At 51.1% G+C, this 23,469-nt stretch overlaps 1 protein-coding gene across 1 annotated transcript in view; it reads right to left on the reverse strand.

The window, feature by feature from the left end:
• Positions 1-1,109: 1,109 nt before the first annotated feature.
• Positions 1,110-23,469, reverse strand: part of LOC135528802 (transmembrane anterior posterior transformation protein 1 homolog) — a 62,248-nt gene continuing 39,888 nt past the window's right edge. Inside the window, exons 6-13 of the mRNA XM_064957861.1 lie at positions 17,458-17,555; positions 13,803-13,872; positions 12,285-12,365; positions 7,406-7,515; positions 6,352-6,411; positions 6,160-6,228; positions 4,630-4,706; positions 1,110-1,442 (exon numbers count right to left, since the gene is read on the reverse strand). Of these exons, the coding sequence (XP_064813933.1) occupies positions 1,223-1,442; positions 4,630-4,706; positions 6,160-6,228; positions 6,352-6,411; positions 7,406-7,515; positions 12,285-12,365; positions 13,803-13,872; positions 17,458-17,555 (785 nt within the window). The 3' untranslated portion in view covers positions 1,110-1,222. The remainder of the gene's footprint in view (positions 1,443-4,629; positions 4,707-6,159; positions 6,229-6,351; positions 6,412-7,405; positions 7,516-12,284; positions 12,366-13,802; positions 13,873-17,457; positions 17,556-23,469) is intronic.

The raw sequence follows: 23,469 nt of genomic DNA on the forward strand, positions 1-23,469 counted from the left end.
GTTACCTGTGGGGGTGGTGTGTGTGTGTTACCTGTGGGGGTGGTGTGTGTGTTACCTGTGGGGGTGGTGTGTGTGTTACCTGGAGGGGGTGTGTGTGTGTTACCTGGAGGGGGGTGTGTGTGTGTTACCTGGAGGGGTGGTACCCTGGAGGGGTGGTGTGTGTGTGTGTGTTACCTGGAGGGGTGGTGTGTGTGTGTGTTACCTGGAGGCGTGGTGTGTGTGTTACCTGGAGGGGTGGTGTGTGTGGGTGTGTTACCTGGAGGGGTGGTGTGTGTGTGTGTTACCTGGAGGGGTGTGTGTGTGTTACCTGGAGGGGTGGTGTGTGTGTTACCTGGAGGGGTGGTGTGTGTTACCTGGAGGGGTGGTGTGTGTGTGTGTGTTACCTGGAGGGGTGGTGTGTGTGTTACCTGGGGGGTGGTGTGTGTGTGTGTTACCTGGAGGCGTGGTGTGTGTGTGTTACCTGGAGGGGTGGTGTGTGTGTTACCTGGAGGGGTGGTGTGTGTGTTACCTGGAGGGGTGGTGTGTGTGTGTTACCTGGGGGGTGGTGTGTGTGTGTTACCTGGAGGGGTGGTGTGTGTGTGTTACCTGGAGGGGTGGTGTGTGTTACCTGGAGGGGTGGTGTGTGTGTTACCTGGGGGTGGTGTGTGTGTGTTACCTGGAGGGGTGGTGTGTGTGTTACCTGGAGGGGTGGTGTGTGTGTTACCTGGAGGGGTGGTGTGTGTTACCTGGAGGGGTGGTGTGTGTGTGTTACCTGGGGGGGTGGTGTGTGTGTTACCTGGAGGGGTGGTGTGTGTGTGTTACCTGGAGGGGTGGTGTGTGTTACCTGGAGGCGTGGTGTGTGTGTTACCTGTGGGGGTGGTGTGTGTGTGTTACCTGGAGGGGTGGTGTGTGTGTTACCTGTGGGGGTGGTGTGTGTGTTACCTGGAGGCGTGGTGTGTGTGTGTTACCTGGAGGGGTGGTGTGTGTGTGTTACCTGGAGGGGTGGTGTGTGTGTTACCTGGAGGGGTGGTGTGTGTGTGTTACCTGGAGGGGTGGTGTGTGTGTGTGTGTACCTGGAGGCGTGGTGTGTGTGTTACCTGGAGGGGGGGTGTGTGTTACCTGGAGGGGTGGTGTGTGTGTGTTACCTGGAGGGGTGGTGTGTGTGTGTTACCTGGAGGGGTGGTGTGTGTGTGTGTGTTACCTGGAGGCGTGGTGTGTGTGTTACCTGGAGGGGGGGTGTGTGTTACCTGGAGGGGGGGTGTGTGTGTGTTACCTGGAGGGGTGGTGTGTGTGTGTTACCTGGAGGGGGGGTCTGTGTGGGTCTGTGTGCTCTAGAGTTGGAGCGACTGGAGGCAGCAGAGGGGGGAGACTGGAACAGCTTCTCCTCCATATTGGCTTCTTTGACGAACACACAGGACGTTCCCAGCAGAACGATGCTGTTCAGTACCTTCAGGGAGATCATCCTACACACACACACACACACACACACACACACACACACACACACACACACACACACACACACACACACACACACACACACACACACACACACACACACACACACACACACACACACACACACACACACACACACACACACACACACACACACACACACACACACAGTTAAAGATACCCTTTGGGGTAGTAAGTGGACAACAGACCCCATCAGACCAGAACTAGACAACAGACCCCATCAGACCAGAACTGGACAACAGACCCCATCAGACCAGAGCTGGACAACAGACCCCATCAGACCAGAGCTGGACAACAGACCCCATGTAAAAGTAGTGGCCCCAGCCGACTTGTAAGTCGCTTTGGACAAAAGCGTCTGCTAAATGGGATATATTATTATTATATATTATCAGACCAGAACTGGACAACAGACCCCATCAGACCAGAACTGGACAACAGACCCCATCAGACCAGAGCTGGACAACAGACCCCATCAGACCAGAACTGGACAACAGACCCCATCAGACCAGAGCTGGACAACAGACCCCATCAGACCAGAACTGGACAACAGACCCCATCAGACCAGAGCTGGACAACAGACCCCATCAGACCAGAACTGGACAACAGACCCCATCAGACCAGAGCTGGACAACAGACCCCATCAGACCAGAACTGGACAACAGACCCCATCAGACCAGAACTGGACAACAGACCCCATCAGACCAGAGCTGGACAACAGACCCCATCAGACCAGAACTGGACAACAGACCCCATCAGACCAGAGCTGGACAACAGACCCCATCAGACCAGAACTGGACAACAGACCCCATCAGACCAGAGCTGGACAACAGACCCCATCAGACCAGAACTGGACAACAGACCCCATCAGACCAGAACTGGACAACAGACCCCATCAGACCAGAGCTGGACAACAGACCCCATCAGACCAGAACTGGACAACAGACCCCATCAGACCAGAGCTGGACAACAGACCCCATCAGACCAGAACTGGACAACAGACCCCATCAGACCAGAACTGGACAACAGACCCCATCAGACCAGAACTGGACAACAGACCCCATCAGACCAGAACTGGACAACAGACCCCATCAGACCAGAGCTGGACAACAGACCCCATCAAACCAGAGCTGGACAACAGACCCCATCAGACCAGAACTGGACAACAGACCCCATCAGACCAGAACTGGACAACAGACCCCATCAGACCAGAGCTGGACAACAGACCCCATCAGACCAGAGCTGGACAACAGACCCCATCAGACCAGAGCTGGACAACAGACCCCATCAGACCAGAACTGGACAACAGACCCCATCAGACCAGAGCTGGACAACAGACCCCATCAGACCAGAGCTGGACAACAGACCCCATCAGACCAGAGCTGGACAACAGACCCCATCAGACCAGAGCTGGACAACAGACCCCATCAGACCAGAACTGGACAACAGACCCCATCAGACCAGAGCTGGACAACAGACCCCATCAGACCAGAACTGGACAACAGACCCCATCAGACCAGAGCTGGACAACAGACCCCATCAGACCAGAGCTGGACAACAGACCCCATCAGACCAGAGCTGGACAACAGACCCCATCATACCAGAGCTGGGTGATACGGACAACAGACCCCATCAGACCAGAGCTGGACAACAGACCCCATCAGACCAGAGCTGGACAACAGACCCCATCAGACCAGAGCTGGACAACAGACCCCATCAGACCAGAACTGGACAACAGACCCCATCAGACCAGAGCTGGACAAAAGACACACCACCAGAAATTGACCCATTTTGCTCGACAACGATAAACACAAGATTTAATTTTTTATTTAATTTTCACCTCAAACGGCGTCCTCGTCTTAGTGACATACTGTCCTCGTCTTAGTGACCTACTGTCCTCGTCTTAGTGACCTACTGTCCTCGTCTTAGTGACCTACTGTCCTCGTCTTAGTGACCTACTGTCCTCGTCTTAGTGACATACTGTCCTCGTCTTAGTGACCTACTGTCCTCGTCTTAGTGACCTACTGTCCTCGTCTTAGTGACATACTGTCCTCGTCTTAGTGACCTACTGTCCTCGTCTTAGTGACCTACTGTCCTCGTCTTAGTGACATACTGTCCTCGTCTTAGTGACCTACTGTCCTCGTCTTAGTGACCTACTGTCCTCGTCTTAGTGACATGCTGTCCTCGTCTTAGTGACCTACTGTCCTCGTCTTAGTGACCTACTGTCCTCGTCTTAGTGACATACTGTCCTCGTCTTAGTGACATGCTGTCCTCGTCTTAGTGACCTACTGTCCTCGTCTTAGTGACATACTGTTAGGCCCATCCGATATTGGAAAGAAGTGGTCGTTTAGGCCCCTGGGGCCACTAGGGGGCCTTTTAAAATGGCGTTTTACCCCCAGGTAGAAGAGAAGACGTCTTACCCCCAGGTACAAGAGAAGACAGCTTACCCCCAGGTACAAGAGAAGGCATTTACCCCCAGGTACAAGAGAAGGCATCTTACCCCCAGGTACAAGAGAAGGTGTCTTACCCCCAGGTAGAAGAGAAGGTGTCTTACCCCAGGTAGAAGAGAAGGTGTCTTACCCCAGGTAGAAGAGAAGGTGTCTTACCCCCAGGTAGAAGAGAAGGTGTCTTACCCCAGGTAGAAGAGAAGGTGTCTTACCCCCAGGTAGAAGAGAAGGTGTCTTACCCCCAGGTAGAAGAGAAGGTAGAAGAGAAGGTGTCTTACCCCCAGGTAGAAGAGAAGGTGTCTTACCCCCAGGTAGAAGAGAAGGTGTCTTACCCCCAGGTAGAAGAGAAGGTGTCTTACCCCAGGTAGAAGAGAAGGTGTCTTACCCCAGGTAGAAGAGAAGGTGTCTTACCCCAGGTAGAAGAGAAGGTGTCTTACCCCCAGGTACAAGAGAAGGCGTCTTACCCCAGGTAGAAGAGAAGGTGTCTTACCCCAGGTAGAAGAGAAGGTGTCTTACCCCCAGGTACAAGAGAAGGCGTCTTACCCCAGGTAGAAGAGAAGGTGTCTTACCCCAGGTAGAAGAGAAGGTGTCTTACCCCAGGTAGAAGAGAAGGTGTCTTACCCCCAGGTAGAAGAGAAGGTGTCTTACCCCCAGGTAGAAGAGAAGGTGTCTTACCCCAGGTAGAAGAGAAGGTGTCTTACCCCAGGTAGAAGAGAAGACATCTTACCCCAGATAGAAGAGAAGAACACACATGAAGGAGAGAGATCCCTGGATCTTCACTGAGCTGGTCACCACCCTGATCAACTGAAACAGACACACACACACAAATATCAGCCCAATCAATAATAACCCTGTCCCTCCCCCAGACCTGGGTTCACTATCAATACCAGCCAAATCAATAATAACCCTGTCTCCTCCCCCAGACCTGGGTTCACTATCAATACCAGCCCAATCAATAATAACCCTGTCTCCTCCCCCAGACCTGGGTTCACTATCAATACCAGCCAAATCAATAATAACCCTGTCTCCTCCCCCAGACCTGGGTTCACTATCAATACCAGCCAAATCAATAATAACCCTGTCTCCTCCCCCAGACCTGGGTTCACTATCAATACCAGCCAAATCAATAATAACCCTGTCTCCTCCCCCAGACCTTGGATCAATATCAGTCAAATCAATAATACCCCACCCCCCCATACCTGGGTTCAATATCACTATCAGCCAAATCAATAATAACCCTGTCCCCACAAGCCAGTTGAACCCAGGTCTGCAAATCCACCCTGAAAGAGCTGTAATACTAGTTGAACCCAGGCCTGCAGACCCAGCCTTAAAGAGCTGTAATACCAGTTGAACCCAGGCCTGCAGACCCAGCCTTAAAGAGCTGTAATACTAGTTGAACCCAGGCCTGCAGACCCAGCCTTAAAGAGCTGTAATACTAGTTGAACCCAGGCCTGCAGACCCAGCCTTAAAGAGCTGTAATACTAGTTGAACCCAGGCCTGCAGACCCAGCCTTAAAGAGCTTTAATACTAGTTGAACCCAGGCCTGCAGACCCAGCCTTAAAGAGCTGTAATACTAGTTGAACCCAGGCCTGCAGACCCAGCCCTAAAGAGCTGTAATACTAGTTGAACCCAGGCCTGCAGACCCAGCCTTAAAGAGCTGTAATACTAGTTGAACCCAGGCCTGCAGACCCAGCCTTAAAGAGCTGTAATACTAGTTGAACCCAGGCCTGCAGACCCAGCCTTAAAGAGCTGTAATACTAGTTGAACCCAGGCCTGCAGACCCAGCCTTAAAGAGCTGTAATACTAGTTGAACCCAGGCCTGCAGACCCAGCCTTAAAGAGCTGTAATACTAGTTGAACCCAGGCCTGCAGACCCAGCCTTAAAGAGCTTTAATACTAGTTGAACCCAGGCCTGCAGACCCAGCCTTAAAGAGCTGTAATACTAGTTGAACCCAGGCCTGCAGACCCAGCCCTAAAGAGCTGTAATACTAGTTGAACCCAGGCCTGCAGACCCAGCCTTAAAGAGCTGTAATACTAGTTGAACCCAGGCCTGCAGACCCAGCCTTAAAGAGCTGTAATACTAGTTGAACCCAGGCCTGCAGACCCAGCCTTAAAGAGCTGTAATACTAGTTGAACCCAGGCCTGCAGACCCAGCCTTAAAGAGCTGTAATACTAGTTGAACCCAGGCCTGCAGACCCAGCCTTAAAGAGCTGTAATACTAGTTGAACCCAGGCCTGCAGACCCAGCCAGTCTCTTACCAGCAGAGCTAAAGGCAGTGGAATGAAGCCCATTCTCCTGGAGACTGAGTCACTGTAGTCTGTATAGGCCTGGTAAACAAACACACACCATATGAATAATGACCTGTCAATAACAACTCATCAATAAATCAATACAATATATTAAATCATCAATAATCATCATCATCATCAATATTCATGTTTAAATCTCACGTTTTTCTGTCTGCTGCTGACGAGGTCAAACGCCAGGCTGGCGCGGTACTCCCCGTAGACCTGATGACATAGATGTGGTAAACAGATGAGCTCTAATATATCGGCACCCTTGATGACATAGATGTGGTAAACAGATTAATGTTTATTTCTACCCAGCTGTCACGATCGTCTAATGAATTAACGGACCAAGGCGCAGCGTGAATGGAGTTCCACATGTTTATTAAATGAAACTCACAAAAACAATAAAGAGCAACGAAACGTGACGTTCTGTAGAGCTCACAGGCATCAACACAAAAACAAGATCCCACAAAAACCCAGTGGGGAAAAGGGCTGCCTAAATATGATCCCCAATCAGAGACAACGATAGACAGCTGCCTCTGATTGGGAACCATACCAGGCCAACACAAAAACTAGAGTAACCACTCTAGTCACACCCCGACCTAACCAAATTAGAGAATAAAAGGCTCTCTAAGGTCAGGGCGTGACACCTGTAGACACACCCCCAGGAGAGGACGGGCGGAGGGAGGGAGGGACACTTACGTCTGCAGTGATGTCGTTAAACTAACCCTAAACCACACCCCCAGGAGAGGACGGGCGGAGGGAGGGACACGTCTGCAGTGATGTCGTTAAACTAACCCTAAACCACACCCCCAGGAGAGGACGGGCGGAGGGAGGGACACTTACGTCTGCAGTGATGTCGTTAAACTAACCCTAAACCACACCCCCAGGAGAGGACGGACGGAGGGAGGGACACTCACGTCTGCAGTGATGTCGTTAAACTAACCCTAAACCACACCCCCAGGAGAGGACGGACGGAGGGAGGGACACTTACGTCTGCAGTGATGTCGTTAAACTAACACTAAACCACACCCCCAGGAGAGGACGGACGGAGGGAGGGACACTTACGTCTGCAGTGATGTCGTTAAACTAACCCTAAACCACACCCCCAGGAGAGGACGGACGGAGGGAGGGACACTTACGTCTGCAGTGATGTCGTTAAACTAACACTAAACCACACCCCCAGGAGAGGACGGACGGAGGGAGGGACACTTACGTCTGCAGTGATGTCGTTAAACTTGGTGATGAAGGCGTGCTTGACGACATCCACGGTAACCTCAGACGCTATCACCATGACGACGTCAGGAAACAGCACCCACAGGTGGTCTGTCATTAAAAATCAAATCATATAAACCGATCAGTACATTATCAATACATCACTAATCAATAATGAAATCATCAGTACATTATCAATACAACACTAATCAATAATGAAATCATCAGTACATTATCAATACAACACTAATCAATAATGAAATCATCAGTACATGATCAAAACATCACTAATCAATAATGAAATCATCAGTACATGATCAAAACATCACTAATCAATAATGAAATCATCAGTACATTATCAAAACATCACTAATCAATAATGAAATCATCAGTACATTATCAATACAACACTAATCAATAATGAAATCATCAGTTCATTATCAAAACATCACTAATCAATAATGAAATCATCAGTACATTATCAATACAACACTAATCAATAATGAAATCATCAGTACATTATCAATACAACACTAATCAATAATGAAATCATCAGTACATTATCAAAACATCACTAATCAATAATGAAATCATCAGTACATTATCAAAACATCACTAATCAATAATGAAATCATCAGTACATTATCAAAACATCACTAATCAATAATGAAATCATCAGTACATTATCAAAACATCACTAATCAATAATGAAATCACCAGTACATTATCAAAACATCACTAATCAATAATGAAATCATCAGTACATTATCAAAACATCACTAATCAATAATGAAATCATCAGTACATGATCAAAACATCACTAATCAATAATGAAATCATCAGTACATTATCAAAACATCACTAATCAATAATGAAATCATCAGTACATTATCAAAACATCACTAATCAATAATGAAATCATCAGTACATTATCAAAACATCACTAATCAATAATGAAATCACCAGTACATTATCAAAACATCACTAATCAATAATGAAATCATCAGTACATTATTAATACATCACTAAATCAATAACATCAGTGATTGATACATTTTCAATACAGACACCCAGTCGATACGAGTCCACAGTTTATGAACAGTGCTGATAATCTGAAACAGTCTAATGTGCTCTCACCTGTCTCTCCTCTGGTCTGTAATTATGACACAGTAATACAACATTACAACAGCCGAACTGACAAGTAACTCCTATGCTGTGAAAATCTCCCCTGAACACTGAATGTTTCAGTCTTACCAATAGATCAAGATCTCAGCTAGCCACCTGGCCCACCTTTAGCCTTATCACCCTCTCAGCTAGCCACCTGGACCACCTTTAGCCTTATCACCCTCTCAGCTAGCAACCTGGCCCACCTTTAGCCTTATCACCCTCTCAGCTGGCCCACCTTTAGCCTTACCAATAGACCACCCTCTCAGCTAGCCACCTGGCCCACCTTTAGCCTTACCAATAGACCACCCTCTCAGCTGGCCACCTTTAGCCTTACCAATAGACCACCCTCTCAGCTAGCCACCTGGCCCACCTTTAGCCTTACCAATAGACCACCCTCTCAGCTAGCCACCTGGCCACCTTTAGCCTTACCAATAGACCACCCTCTCAGCTAGCCACCTGGCCACCTTTAGCCTTATCACCCTCTCAGCTGGCCACCTTTAGACCACCCTCTCAGCTAGTCAGCTGGCCCACCTTTAGCCTTACCACCATCTCAGCTAGCCACCTAGCCACCTTTAGCCTTACCAATAGACCACCCTCTCAGCTAGGCACCTGGCCCACCTTTAGCCTTACCAATAGACCACCCTCTCAGCTAGCCACCTGGCCACCTTTAGCCTTATAACCCTCTCAGCTGGCCACCTTTAGACCACCCTCTCAGCTAGCCAGCTGGCCCACCTTTAGCCTTACCAATAGACCACCCTCTCAGCTAGCCACCTGGCCCACCTTTAGCCTTACCAATAGACCACGCTCTCAGCTAGCCACCTGGCCACCTTTAGCCTTACCAATAGACCACCCTCTCAGCTAGCCACATGGCCACCTTTAGCCGAACCAATAGACCACCCTCTCAGCTGGCCACCTGGCCACCTTTAGCCTTACCACCATCTCAGCTGGCCACCTTTAGCCTTATCACCCTCTCAGCTAGCCACCTGGCCACCTTTAGCCGTACCAATAGACCACCCTCTCAGCTAGCCACCTGGCACCACCTTTAGCCTTACCAATTGACCACCCTCACAGCTAGCCACCTGGCCACCTTTAGCCGTACCAATAGACCACCCTCTCAGCTAGCCACCTGGCCCACCTTTAGCCGTACCAATAGACCACCCTCTCAGCTAGCCACCTGGCCACCTTTAGCCTTACCAATAGACCACCCTCTCAGCTAGCCACCTGGCCCACCTTTAGCCTTACCAATAGACCACCCTCTCAGCTAGCCACCTGGCCCACCTTTAGCATTACCAATAGACCACCCTCTCAGCTAGCCACCTGACCATCTTTAGCCTTACCACCATCTCAGCTAGCCACCTTTAGCCTTACCACCATCTCAGCTGGCCAACTTTAGCCTTATCACCCTCTCAGCTAGCCACCTGGCCACCTTTAGCCATACCAATAGATCACCCTCTCAGCTGGCCACCTTTAGCCTTACCAATAGACCACCCTCTCAGCTTGCCACCTGGCCCACCTTTAGCCTTACCAATAGACCACGCTCTCAGCTAGCCACCTGGCCACCTTTAGCCGTACCAATAGACCACCCTCTCAGCTGGCCACCTTTAGCCTTACCAATAGACCACCCTCTCAGCTAGCCACCTGGCCACCTTTAGCCGTACCAATAGACCACCCTCTCAGCTGGCCACCTGGCCACCTTTAGCCTTACCAGCATCTCAGCTAGCCACCTGGCCACCTTTAGCCTTACCAATAGACCACCCTCTCAGCTAGCCACCTGGCCACCTTTAGCCGTACCAATAGACCACCCTCTCAGCTGGCCACCTGGGCACCTTTAGCCTTACCACCATCTCAGCTGGCCACCTTTAGCCTTATCACCCTCTCAGCTTGCCACCTGGCCCACCTTTAGCCTTACCAATAGACCACGCTCTCAGCTAGCCACCTTTAGCCGTACCAATAGATCACCCTCTCAGCTGGCCACCTGGCCACCTTTAGCCTTACCAATAGATCACCCTCTCAGCTAGCCACCTGGCCACCTTTAGCCTTACCAATAGATCACCCTCTCAGCTAGCCACCTGGCCACCTTTAGCCGTACCAATAGACCACCCTCTCAGCTGGCCACCTGGCCACCTTTAGCCTTACCAGCATCTCAGCTAGCCACCTGGCCACCTTTAGCCTTACCAATAGACCACCCTCTCAGCTAGCCACCTGGCCCACCTTTAGCCTTACCAATAGACCACCCTCCTCCAGCAGGTTTGCAGGTCTTTTCTCGAGTCCCAGTCCTACTCTAACACACCAGAACCCAGTCCTGCTCTAACACACCAGAACCCAGTCCTACTCTAACACACCAGAACCCAGTCCTGCTCCAACACACCAGAACCCAGTCCTGCTCCAACACACCAGAACCCAGTCCTGCTCCAACACACCAGAACCCAGTCCTGCTCCAACACACCAGAACCCAGTCCTACTCTAACACACCAGAACCCAGTCCTGCTCCAATACACCAGAACCCAGTCCTGCTCCAACACACCAGAACCCAGTCCTGCTCCAACACACCAGAACCCAGTCCTGCTCCAACACACCAGAACCCAGTCCTGCTCCAACACACCAGAACCCAGTCCTGCTCCAACACACCAGAACCCAGTCCTGCTCCAACACACCAGAACCCAGTCCTGCTCCAACACACCAGAACCCAGTCCTGCTCCAACACACCAGAACCCAGTCCTGCTCCAACACACCAGAACCCAGTCCTGCTCCAACACAGGGAGGGTTTTATTCAGCAGCCTGTCAGTGCAGTATTAACTCTGGGGGGGTTTAAGTGCCTTGCTTAAGGGCACAACGGCAGGAGGTGTTATAGATGGGGTCAGAGAGCAGCGGCCTTTCATTGTCAATACCAGTGATAATAATGAAGGGGTCATAACACACCATTTTCAGTCACCTTTTAGGCCCCACAGTGAGACACCTTTTAGGCCCCAGTGAGACACCTTTTAGGCCCCACAGTGAGACACCTTTTAGGCCCCACAGTGAGACACCTTTTAGGCCCCACAGTGAGACACCTTTTAGGCCCCAGTGAGACACCTTATAGGCCCCACAGTGAGACACCTTTTAGGCCCCAGTGAGACACCTTTTAGGCCCCACAGTGAGACACCTTTTAGGCCCCCCAGTGAGACACCTTTTAGGCCCCACAGTGAGACACCTTTTAGGCCCCACAGTGTGACACCTTTTAGGCCCCACAGTGAGACACCTTTTAGGCCCCACAGTGAGACACCTTTTAGGCCCCACAGTGAGACACCTTTTAGGCCACAGTGAGACACCTTTTAGGCCCCACAGTGAGACACCTTTTAGGCCCCAGTGAGACACCTTTTAGGCCCCACAGTGAGACACCTTTTAGGCCCCACAGTGAGACACCTTTTAGGCCCCACAGTGAGACACCTTTTAGGCCCCAGTGAGACACCTTTTAGGCCCCACAGTGAGACACCTTTTAGGCCCCACAGTGTGACACCTTTTAGGCCCCAGATAAACAGACAAACAGACAGACAGGCAGGCAGACAGACAGGCAGGCAGGCAGGCAGGCAGGCAGACAGGCAGGCAGGCAGACAGGCAGGCAGACAGGCAGGCAGGCAGGCAGACAGGCAGGCAGACAGGCAGGCAGGCAGACAGGCAGGCAGGCAGGCAGGCAGACAGGCAGGCAGGCAGGCAGGCAGGCAGACAGTAGTTACCAGGGTTCCATGAGAACTGCTCCATGTTCCGTAGACAGACAATGAGTAACAGAACATAGTTAGTGAACCTCTCCTTTATGTCTGTGGAGAGAGAGAGGGAGGAGGGGAGAGAGAGGGGAGAGAGAGGGAGGAGGGGTGAGAGAGGGGATGAGGGGAGAGAGAGGGAGGAGGGGGAGAGAGGGGGGTGAGAGGAGAGAGAGGGAGGAGGGGGAGAGAGAGGGGGTGAGGAGGAGAGAGAGGGGATGAGGGGAGAGAGAGGGATGAGGGGAGAGAGGGAGGAGGGGAGAGAGAGGGAGGAGGGGAGACAGGGGGTGAGGGGAGAGAGAGGGGGTGAGGGGAGAGAGAGGGGGTGAGGGGAGAGAGAGGGGGGGGGGGAGAGAGGGGGGTGAGGGGAGAGAGAGGGGGAGGAGAGAGAGAGGGGTGAGGGGAGACAGGGGGTGAGGGGAGACAGGGGGTGAGGGGAGAGAGAGGGATGAGGGGAGAGAGGGAGGAGGGGAGAGAGAGGGATGAGGGGAGAGAGGGAGGAGGGGAGAGAGAGGGAGGAGGGGAGACAGGGGGTGAGGGGAGACAGGGGGTGAGGGGAGAGAGAGGGGTGAGGGGAGAGAGAGGGGGTGAGGGGAGAGAGAGGGGGTGAGGGGAGGAGAGAGGGGTGGGGGAGAGAGGGGGGGTGAGGGGAGAGAGAGGGAGGAGGGGAGAGAGAGGGAGGAGGGGAGACAGGGGGTGAGGGGAGAGAGAGGGGGTGAGGGGAGAGAGAGGGGGTGAGGAGAGAGAGAGGGGGTGAGGGGGAGAGAGGGGGTGAGGGGAGAGAGAGGGGGTGAGGGGAGAGAGAGGGGGTGAGGGGAGAGAGAGGGGTTGAGGGGAGAGAGAGGGGTTGAGGGGAGAGAGGGGGGGTGAGGGGAGAGAGAGGGAGTAGGGGAGAGAGAGGAAGAGAGAGATGGGGGAGGAGGTGAGGTAATAGAGATAGAGGGTGGGGTGATAGAGGGAGAGAGAGAAGAGTAGAATTACTGTTATATTTACCTCAATAACAACCCAGATGGAATAAAAATGCTTTAATGGCAGAATAAGACCACAAGGGTTAGAGGTCAGAGGTCAGGGGTCATACAGAGGCATCAGGGGGTCAGAAGGGCGCCAAGGGGTCAGAGGGGTGCCACTGTTAGACATCTGAAAGAGGTTGCTAGAGGTCAGGGGTTAGAGGTCAGGGGTAGCTGTACTCACCACTGTTAGACATCTGAAAGAGGTTGTTAGAGGTTAGAGGTAAGGGGTTAGAGGTCAGGGGTTAGAGGTCAGGGGTAGTTATACTCACCACTGTTAGACATCTGAAAGAGGTTGTCAGGGGTTAGAGGTCAGGGGTAGTTATACTCACCACTGTTAGACATCTGAAAGAGGTTGTTAGAGGTCAGAGGTCAGGGGTTAGAGGTCAGGGGTAGTTATACTCACCACTGTTAGACATCTGAAAGAGGTTGTTAGAGGTTAGAGGTCAGAGGTTAGGGGTTAGAGGTCAGGGGTAGTTATACTCACCACTGTTAGACATCTGAAAGAGGTTGTTCTTCTCAAACTTCTTAAACACACTTCCTTTGATCTCCACGAACTACAGAGAAACAACAGTCACTGATCTGGGTGTGTGTCTCAGAGAAACACAACAGTCACTGATCTGGGTGGGTGTCTCAGTGTGTCTCAGAGAAACACAACAGTCACTGATCTGGGTGGGTGTCTCAGTGTGTCTCAGAGAAACAACAGTCACTGATCTGGGTGGGTGTCTCAGTGTGTCTCAGAGAAACAACAGTCACTGATCTGGGTGGGTGTCTCAGAGAAACACAACAGTCACTGATCTGGGTGGGTGTCTCAGTGTGTCTCAGAGAAACAACAGTCACTGATCTGGGTGGGTGTCTCAGTGAAACAACAGTCACTGATCTGGGTGGGTGTCTCAGGGTGTCTCAGAGAAACACAACAGTCACTGATCTGGGTGGGTGTCTCAGGGTGTCTCAGAGAAACAACAGTCACTGATCTGGGTGGGTGTCTCAGGGTGTCTCAGAGAAACACAACAGTCACTGATCTGGGTGGGTGTCTCAGAGAAACACAACAGTCACTGATCTGGGTGGGTGTCTCAGAGAAACACAACAGTCACTGATCTGGGTGGGTGTCTCAGAGAAACAACAGTCACTGATCTGGGTGGGTGTCTCAGGGAAACAACAGTCACTGATCTGGGTGGGTGTCTCAGAGAAACACAACAGTCACTGATCTGGGTGGGTGTCTCAGGGTGTCTCAGAGAAACAACAGTCACTGATCTGGGTGGGTGTCTCAGGGTGTCTCAGAGAAACACAACAGTCACTGATCTGGGTGGGTGTCTCAGAGAAACACAACAGTCACTGATCTGGGTGGGTGTCTCAGAGAAACACAACAGTCACTGATCTGGGTGGGTGTCTCAGAGAAACACAACAGTCACTGATCTGGGTGGGTGTCTCAGAGAAACAACAGTCACTGATCTGGGTGGGTGTCTCAGAGAAACACAACAGTCACTGATCTGGGTGGGTGTCTCAGAGAAACAACAGTCACTGATCTGGGTGTGTGTCTCAGAGAAACACAACAGTCACTGATCTGGGTGGGTGTCTCAGTGAAACACAACAGTCACTGATCTGGGTGGGTGTCTCAGAGAAACACAACAGTCACTGATCTGGGTGGGTGTCTCAGAGAAACACAACAGTCACTGATCTGGGTGGGTGTCTCAGAGAAACAACAGTCACTGATCTGGGTGGGTGTCTCAGTGTGTCTCAGAGAAACAACAGTCACTGATCTGGGTGTGTGTCTCAGAGAAACACAACAGTCACTGATCTGGGTGGGTGTCTCAGAGAAACACAACAGTCACTGATCTGGGTGGGTGTCTCAGGGTGTCTCAGAGAAAAACAACAGTCACTGATCTGGGTGGGTGTCTCAGTGTGTCTCAGAGAAACACAACAGTCACTGATCTGGGTGTGTGTCTCAGAGAAACACAACAGTCACTGATCTGGGTGGGTGTCTCAGGGTGTCTCAGAGAAACACAACAGTCACTGATCTGGGTGTGTGTCTCAGAGAAACACAACAGTCACTGATCTGGGTGGGTGTCTCAGTGTGTCTCAGAGAAACACAACAGTCACTGATCTGGGTGTGTGTCTCAGAGAAACACAACAGTCACTGATCTGGGTGGGTGTCTCAGAGAAACACAACAGTCACTGATCTGGGTGGGTGTCTCAGTGTGTCTCAGAGAAACACAACAGTCACTGATCTGGGTGTGTGTCTCAGAGAAACACAACAGTCACTGATCTGGGTGTGTGTCTCAGAGAAACAACAGTCACTGATCTGGGTGTGTGTCTCAGAGAAACACAACAGTCACTGATCTGGGTGTGTGTCTCAGAGAAACACAACAGTCACTGATCTGGGTGGGTGTCTCAGGGTGTCTCAGAGAAACAACAGTCACTGATCTGGGTGGGTGTCTCAGTGTGTCTCAGAGAAACACAACAGTCACTGATCTGGGTGGGTGTCTCAGGGTGTCTCAGAGAAACACAACAGTCACTGATCTGGGTGGGTGTCTCAGGGTGTCTCAGAGAAACACAACAGTCACTGATCTGGGTGGGTGTCTCAGTGTGTCTCAGAGAAACAACAGTCACTGATCTGGGTGGGTGTCTCAGAGAAACACAACAGTCACTGATCTGGGTGGGTGTCTCAGAGAAACACAACAGTCACTGATCTGGGTGGGTGTCTCAGGGTGTCTCAGAGAAACACAACAGTCACTGATCTGGGTGGGTGTCTCAGAGAAACTCAACAGTCACTGATCTGGGTGGGTGTCTCAGAGAAACACAACAGTCACTGATCTGGGTGGGTGTCTCAGAGAAACACAACAGTCACTGATCTGGGTGGGTGTCTCAGAGAAACACAACAGTCACTGATCTGGGTGGGTGTCTCAGTGTGTCTCAGAGAAACAACAGTCACTGATCTGTGTGGGTGTCTCAGGGTGTCTCAGAGAAACACAACAGTCACTGATCTGGGTGGGTGTCTCAGAGAAACACAACAGTCACTGATCTGGGTGTGTGTCTCAGAGAAACAACAGTCACTGATCTGGGTGGGTGTCTCAGAGAAACACAACAGTCACTGATCTGGGTGGGTGTCTCAGAGAAACACAACAGTCACTGATCTGTGTGGGTGTCTCAGAGAAACAACAGTCACTGATCTGGGTGTGTGTCTCAGAGAAACACAACAGTCACTGATCTGGGTGGGTGTCTCAGTGAAACACAACAGTCACTGATCTGGGTGGGTGTCTCAGTGTGTCTCAGAGAAACAACAGTCACTGATCTGGGTGGGTGTCTCAGAGAAACACAACAGTCACTGATCTGGGTGGGTGTCTCAGGGTGTCTCAGAGAAACAACAGTCACTGATCTGGGTGGGTGTCTCAGAGAAACAACAGTCACTGATCTGGGTGGGTGTCTCAGTGTGTCTCAGAGAAACACAACAGTCACTGATCTGGGTGGGTGTCTCAGAGAAACAACAGTCACTGATCTGGGTGGGTGTCTCAGAGAAACAACAGTCACTGATCTGGGTGGGTGTCTCAGAGAAACCCAACAGTCACTGATCTGGGTGGGTGTCTCAGAGAAACACAACAGTCACTGATCTGGGTGGGTGTCTCAGAGAAACACAACAGTCACTGATCTGGGTGGGTGTCTCAGTGTGTCTCAGAGAAACACAACAGTCACTGATCTGGGTGGGTGTCTCAGTGTGTCTCAGAGAAACAACAGTCACTGATCTGGGTGGGTGTCTCAGGGAAACACAACAGTCACTGATCTGGGTGGGTGTCTCAGTGTGTCTCAGAGAAACAACAGTCACTGATCTGGGTGGGTGTCTCAGAGAAACAACAGTCACTGATCTGGGTGGGTGTCTCAGAGAAACACAACAGTCACTGATCTGGGTGGGTGTCTCAGTGTGTCTCAGAGAAACACAACAGTCACTGATCTGGGTGGGTGTCTCAGGGTGTCTCAGAGAAACACAACAGTCACTGATCTGGGTGGGTGTCTCAGTGTGTCTCAGAGAAACACAACAGTCACTGATCTGGGTGGGTGTCTCAGTGTGTGTGTGTCTCAGTGTGTGTCTCTCAGTGTGTGCGTGCATGTGTGTCTCAGTGTGTGTGTGTGTGTGTGTGTGGACTCACATTGTTAGACATCATGATGGTGAGTAGAGACTTGTTGTGAGAGTTGAAGGCAACATTCAGAGTAGTGGCCTGGACCATGATGAGGATAGCATGAAGAACTGACACACACTAAGGAAACAACCTGACACAGACTACCACAACCTGACTACACACTCAGGAAACAGCCTGACACAGACTACCACAACCTGACTACACACTCAGGAAACAGCCTGACACAGACTACCACAACCTGACTACACACTCAGGAAACAGCCTGATACAGACTACCACAACCTGACTACACACTCAGGAAACAGCCTGACACACAGACTACCACAACCTGACTACACACTCAGGAAACAGCCTGACACACAGACTACCACAACCTGACTACACACTCAGGAAACAGCCTGACACAGACTACCACAACCTGACTACACACTCAGGAAACAGCCTGATACAGACTACCACAACCTGACTACACACTCAGGAAACAGCCTGACACAGACTACCACAACCTGACTACACACTCAGGAAACAGCCTGACACAGACTACCACAACCTGACTACACACTCAGGAAACAGCCTGATACAGACTACCACAACCTGACTACACACTCAGGAAACAGCCTGATACAGACTACCACAACCTGACTACACACTCAGGAAACAGCCTGACACAGACTACCACAACCTGACTACACACTCAGGAAACAGCCTGACTCAGACTACCACAACCTGACTACACACTCAGGAAACAGCCTGATACAGACTACCACAACCTGACTACACACTCAGGAAACAGCCTGATACAGACTACCACAACCTGACTACACACTCAGGAAACAGCCTGATACAGACTACCACAACCTGACTACACACTCAGGAAACAGCCTGACACACAGACTACCACAACCTGACTACACACTCAGGAAACAGCCTGACACAGACTACCACAACCTGACTACACACTCAGGAAACAGCCTGACACAGACTACCACAACCTGACTACACACTCAGGAAACAGCCTGACACAGACTACCACAACCTGACTACACACTCAGGAAACAGCCTGACACAGACTACCACAACCTGACTACACACTCAGGAAACAGCCTGACACAGACTACCACAACCTGACTACACACTCAGGAAACAGCCTGACACAGACTACCACAACCTGACTACACACTCAGGAAACAGCCTGACACACAGACTACCACAACCTGACTACACACTCAGGAAACAGCCTGACACAGACTACCACAACCTGACTACACACTCAGGAAACAGCCTGACACAGACTACCACAACCTGACTACACACTCAGGAAACAGCCTGACACAGACTACCACAACCTGACTACACACTCAGGAAACAGCCTGATACAGACTACCACAACCTGACTACACACTCAGGAAACAGCCTGATACAGACTACCACAACCTGACTACACACTCAGGAAACAGCCTGATACAGACTACCACAACCTGACTACACACTCAGGAAACAGCCTGACACAGACTACCACAACCTGACTACACACTCAGGAAACAGCCTGACACACAGACTACCACAACCTGACTACACACTCAGGAAACAGCCTGATACAGACTACCACAACCTGACTACACACTCAGGAAACAGCCTGATACAGACTACCACAACCTGACTACACACTCAGGAAACAGCCTGATACAGACTACCACAACCTGACTACACACTCAGGAAACAGCCTGATACAGACTACCACAACCTGACTACACACTCAGGAAACAGCCTGACACAGACTACCACAACCTGACTACACACTCAGGAAACAGCCTGATACAGACTACCACAACCTGACTACACACTCAGGAAACAGCCTGACACAGACTACCACAACCTGACTACACACTCAGGAAACAGCCTGACACAGACTACCACAACCTGACTACACACTCAGGAAACAGCCTGACACAGACTACATCTACACTTCGGTCCGCAGGTAGTATAACTTTTCATTACATTTCATTACATTTCGTTATAGTACAACGGTTTGATTTGTCTTATCTTAGCAATTTCTTCTTAGCTAGCTACATAGCCGTCTTTGTATCAACGACAATTGCATATTATCGTATTTCGTCGTCCTAACGTATCTGCCCAGCAGCTAGCTAAGCAGCTAGCTAACATCCACTGTCCACTAGCACTGTAGAAACTATTACACTCAACTGAACGACTCGATTAGCGTAGTGTCAGCTAGCTACATAGTTGTCTTCGCTGTCTTCGTATCCAAGATAATTGTGCAGTTTAGAGTGTTTAGACTTAGAGTGATTATCTTAATTTACCGAGGTTAGCTAGCCAGCTATTTGTCGTCCTTAACGTAGGAAATGCTGCTAGCTAGCTAGCCAACAGCTAGCCAACCTCTACCGAATTGAACTCCAACTACCCGGTCAACATTCCGCGTCGCTCCACAGGTAGTATCACATTTTTCATTTCACTTCATTACAGTACAACGGTTTGATTTGTTTGATCGTAGCTAGCCAGCTACATAGCCGTCTTTGTATCTAAGACAATTGTGTAGTCTAGAGCGATTTTCTAGGTTAGCTGGCCAGCTATTGTCGGTCTTTCAACGTAGCTAGCCAGCTAGCCCCCGAATAGCAGCACTGTAGTAACTATTACAGTACAACGGTTTGTTTTGTTTGATCGTAGCTAGCTAGCTACATAGCCGTCTTTGTATCTAAGACAATTGTGTAGCCTAGAGCGATTTTCTAGGTTAGCTGGCCAGCTATTGTCGTTCTCTTAACGTTCTCTTAACGTAGCTAGCCAGCTAGCCCCCGAATAGCAGCACTGTAGTAACTATTACAGTACAACGGTTTGTTTTGTTTGATCGTAGCTAGCTAGCTACATAGCCGTCTTTGTATCTAAGTCAATTGTTTAGCCTAGAGCGATTTTCTAGGTTAGCTACATCGCAGCCACTACCAGCTAGCCTACTCCAGCAGTACTGTATCATTTCAATCATTTTAGTCTATAAGATTCTTGCTACGTAAGCTTAACTTTCTGAACATTCGAGACGTGTAGTCCACTTGTCATTCCAATCTCCTTTGCATTAGCGTAGCCTCTTCTGTACCCTGTCAACTATGTGTCTATCTATCCCTGTTCTCTCCTCTCTGCACAGACCATACAAACGCTCCACACCGCGTGGCCGCGGCCACCCTAATCTGGTGGTCCCAGCGCGCACGACCCACGTGGAGTTCCTGGTCTCCGGTAGCCTCTGGAACTGCCGATCTGCGGCCAACAAGGCAGAGTTCATCTCAGCCTATGCCTCCCTCCAGTCCCTCGACTTCCTGGCACTGACGGAAACATGGATCACCACAGATAACACTGCTACTCCTACTGCTCTCTCTTCGTCCGCCCACGTGTTCTCGCACACCCCGAGAGCTTCTGGTCAGCGGGGTGGTGGCACCGGGATCCTCATCTCTCCCAAGTGGTCATTCTCTCTCTCTCCCCTTACCCATCTATCTATCGCCTCCTTTGAATTCCATGCTGTCACAGTTACCAGCCCTTTCAAGCTTAACATCCTTATCATTTATCGCCCTCCAGGTTCCCTCGGAGAGTTCATCAATGAGCTTGATGCCTTGATAAGCTCCTTTCCTGAGGACGGCTCACCTCTCACAGTCCTGGGCGACTTTAACCTCCCCACGTCTACCTTTGACTCATTCCTCTCTGCCTCCTTCTTTCCACTCCTCTCCTCTTTTGACCTCACCCTCTCACCTTCCCCCCTACTCACAAGGCAGGCAATACGCTCGACCTCATCTTTACTAGATGCTGTTCTTCCACTAACCTCATTGCAACTCCCCTCCAAGTCTCCGACCACTACCTTGTATCCTTTTCCCTCTCGCTCTCATCCAACACTTCCCACACTGCCCCTACTCGGATGGTGTCGCGCCGTCCCAACCTTCGCTCTCTCTCCCCCGCTACTCTCTCCTCTTCCATCCTATCATCTCTTCCCTCTGCTCATACCTTCTCCAACCTTTCTCCTGAGTCTGCCTCCTCAACCCTCCTCTCTTCCCTTTCTGCATCCTTTGACTCTCTATGTCCCCTATCCTCCAGGCCGGCTCGGTCCTCCCCTCCCGCTCCGTGGCTCGATGACTCATTGCGAGCTCACAGAACAGAGCTCCGGGCAGCCGAGCGGAAATGGAGGAAAACTCGCCTCCCTGCGGACCTGGCATCCTTTCACTCCCTCCTCTCTACATTTTCCTCCTCTGTCTCTGCTGCTAAAGCCACTTTCTACCACTCTAAATTCCAAGCATCTGCCTCTAACCCTAGGAAGCTCTTTGCCACCTTCTCCTCCCTCCTGAATCCTCCTCCCCCTCCCCCCCCTCCTCCCTCTCTGCAGATGACTTCGTCAACCATTTTGAAAAGAAGGTCGACGACATCCGATCCTCGTTTGCTAAGTCAAACGACACCGCTGGTTCTGCTCACACTGCCCTACCCTGTGCTCTGACCTCTTTCTCCCCTCTCTCTCCAGATGAAATCTCGCTTCTTGTGACGGCCGGCCGCCCAACAACCTGCCCGCTTGACCCTATCCCCTCCTCTCTTCTCCAGACCATTTCCGGGGACCTTCTCCCTTACCTCACCTCGCTCATCAACTCATCCCTGACCGCTGGCTACGTCCCTTCCGTCTTCAAGAGAGCGAGAGTTGCACCCCTTCTGAAAAAACCTACACTCGATCCCTCCGATGTCAACAACTACAGACCAGTATCCCTTCTTTCTTTTCTCTCCAAAACTCTTGAACGTGCCGTCCTTGGCCAGCTCTCCCACTATCTCTCTCAGAATGACCTTCTTGATCCAAATCAGTCAGGTTTCAAGACTAGTCATTCAACTGAGACTGCTCTTCTCTGTATCACGGAGGCGCTCCGCACTGCTAAAGCTAACTCTCTCTCCTCTGCTCTCATCCTTCTAGACTTATCGGCTGCCTTCGATACTGTGAACCATCAGATCCTCCTCTCCACCCTCTCCGAGTTGGGCATCTCCGGCGCGGCCCACGCTTGGATTGCGTCCTACCTGACAGGTCGCTCCTACCAGGTGGCGTGGCGAGAATCTGTCTCCTCGCCACGCGCTCTCACCACTGGTGTCCCCCAGGGCTCTGTTCTAGGCCCTCTCCTATTCTCGCTATACACCAAGTCACTTGGCTCTGTCATAACCTCACATGGTCTCTCCTATCATTGCTATGCAGACGACACACAATTAATCTTCTCCTTTCCCCCTTCTGATGACCAGGTGGCGAATCGCATCTCTGCATGTCTGGCAGACATATCAGTGTGGATGACGGATCACCACCTCAAGCTGAACCTCGGCAAGACGGAGCTGCTCTTCCTCCCGGGGAAGGACTGCCCGTTCCATGATCTCGCCATCACGGTTGACAACTCCATTGTGTCCTCCTCCCAGAGCGCTAAGAACCTTGGCGTGATCCTGGACAACACCCTGTCGTTCTCAACCAACATCATGGCGGTGGCCCGTTCCTGTAGGTTCATGCTCTACAACATCCGCAGAGTACGACCCTGCCTCACACAGGAAGCGGCGCAGGTCCTAATCCAGGCACTTGTCATCTCCCGTCTGGATTACTGCAACTCGCTGTTGGCTGGGCTCCCTGCCTGTGCCATTAAACCCTACAACTCATCCAGAACGCCGCAGCCCGTCTGGTGTTCAACCTTCCCAAGTTCTCTCACGTCACCCCGCTCCTCCGCTCTCTCCACTGGCTTCCAGTTGAAGCTCGCATCCGCTACAAGACCATGGTGCTTGCCTACGGAGCTGTGAGGGGAACGGCACCGCAGTACCTCCAGGCTCTGATCAGGCCCTACACCCAAGCAAGGGCACTGCGTTCATCCACCTCTGGCCTGCTCGCCTCCCTACCATTGAGGAAGTACAGTTCCCGCTCAGCCCAGTCAAAACTGTTCGCTGCTCTGGCCCCCCAATGGTGGAACAAACTCCCTCACGACGCCAGGACAGCGGAGTCAATCACCACCTTCCGGAGACACCTGAAACCCC

Source organism: Oncorhynchus masou, unplaced genomic scaffold, assembly GCF_036934945.1.
Source record: "Oncorhynchus masou masou isolate Uvic2021 unplaced genomic scaffold, UVic_Omas_1.1 unplaced_scaffold_1038, whole genome shotgun sequence".
Classification (NCBI taxonomy): domain Eukaryota; kingdom Metazoa; phylum Chordata; class Actinopteri; order Salmoniformes; family Salmonidae; genus Oncorhynchus; species Oncorhynchus masou.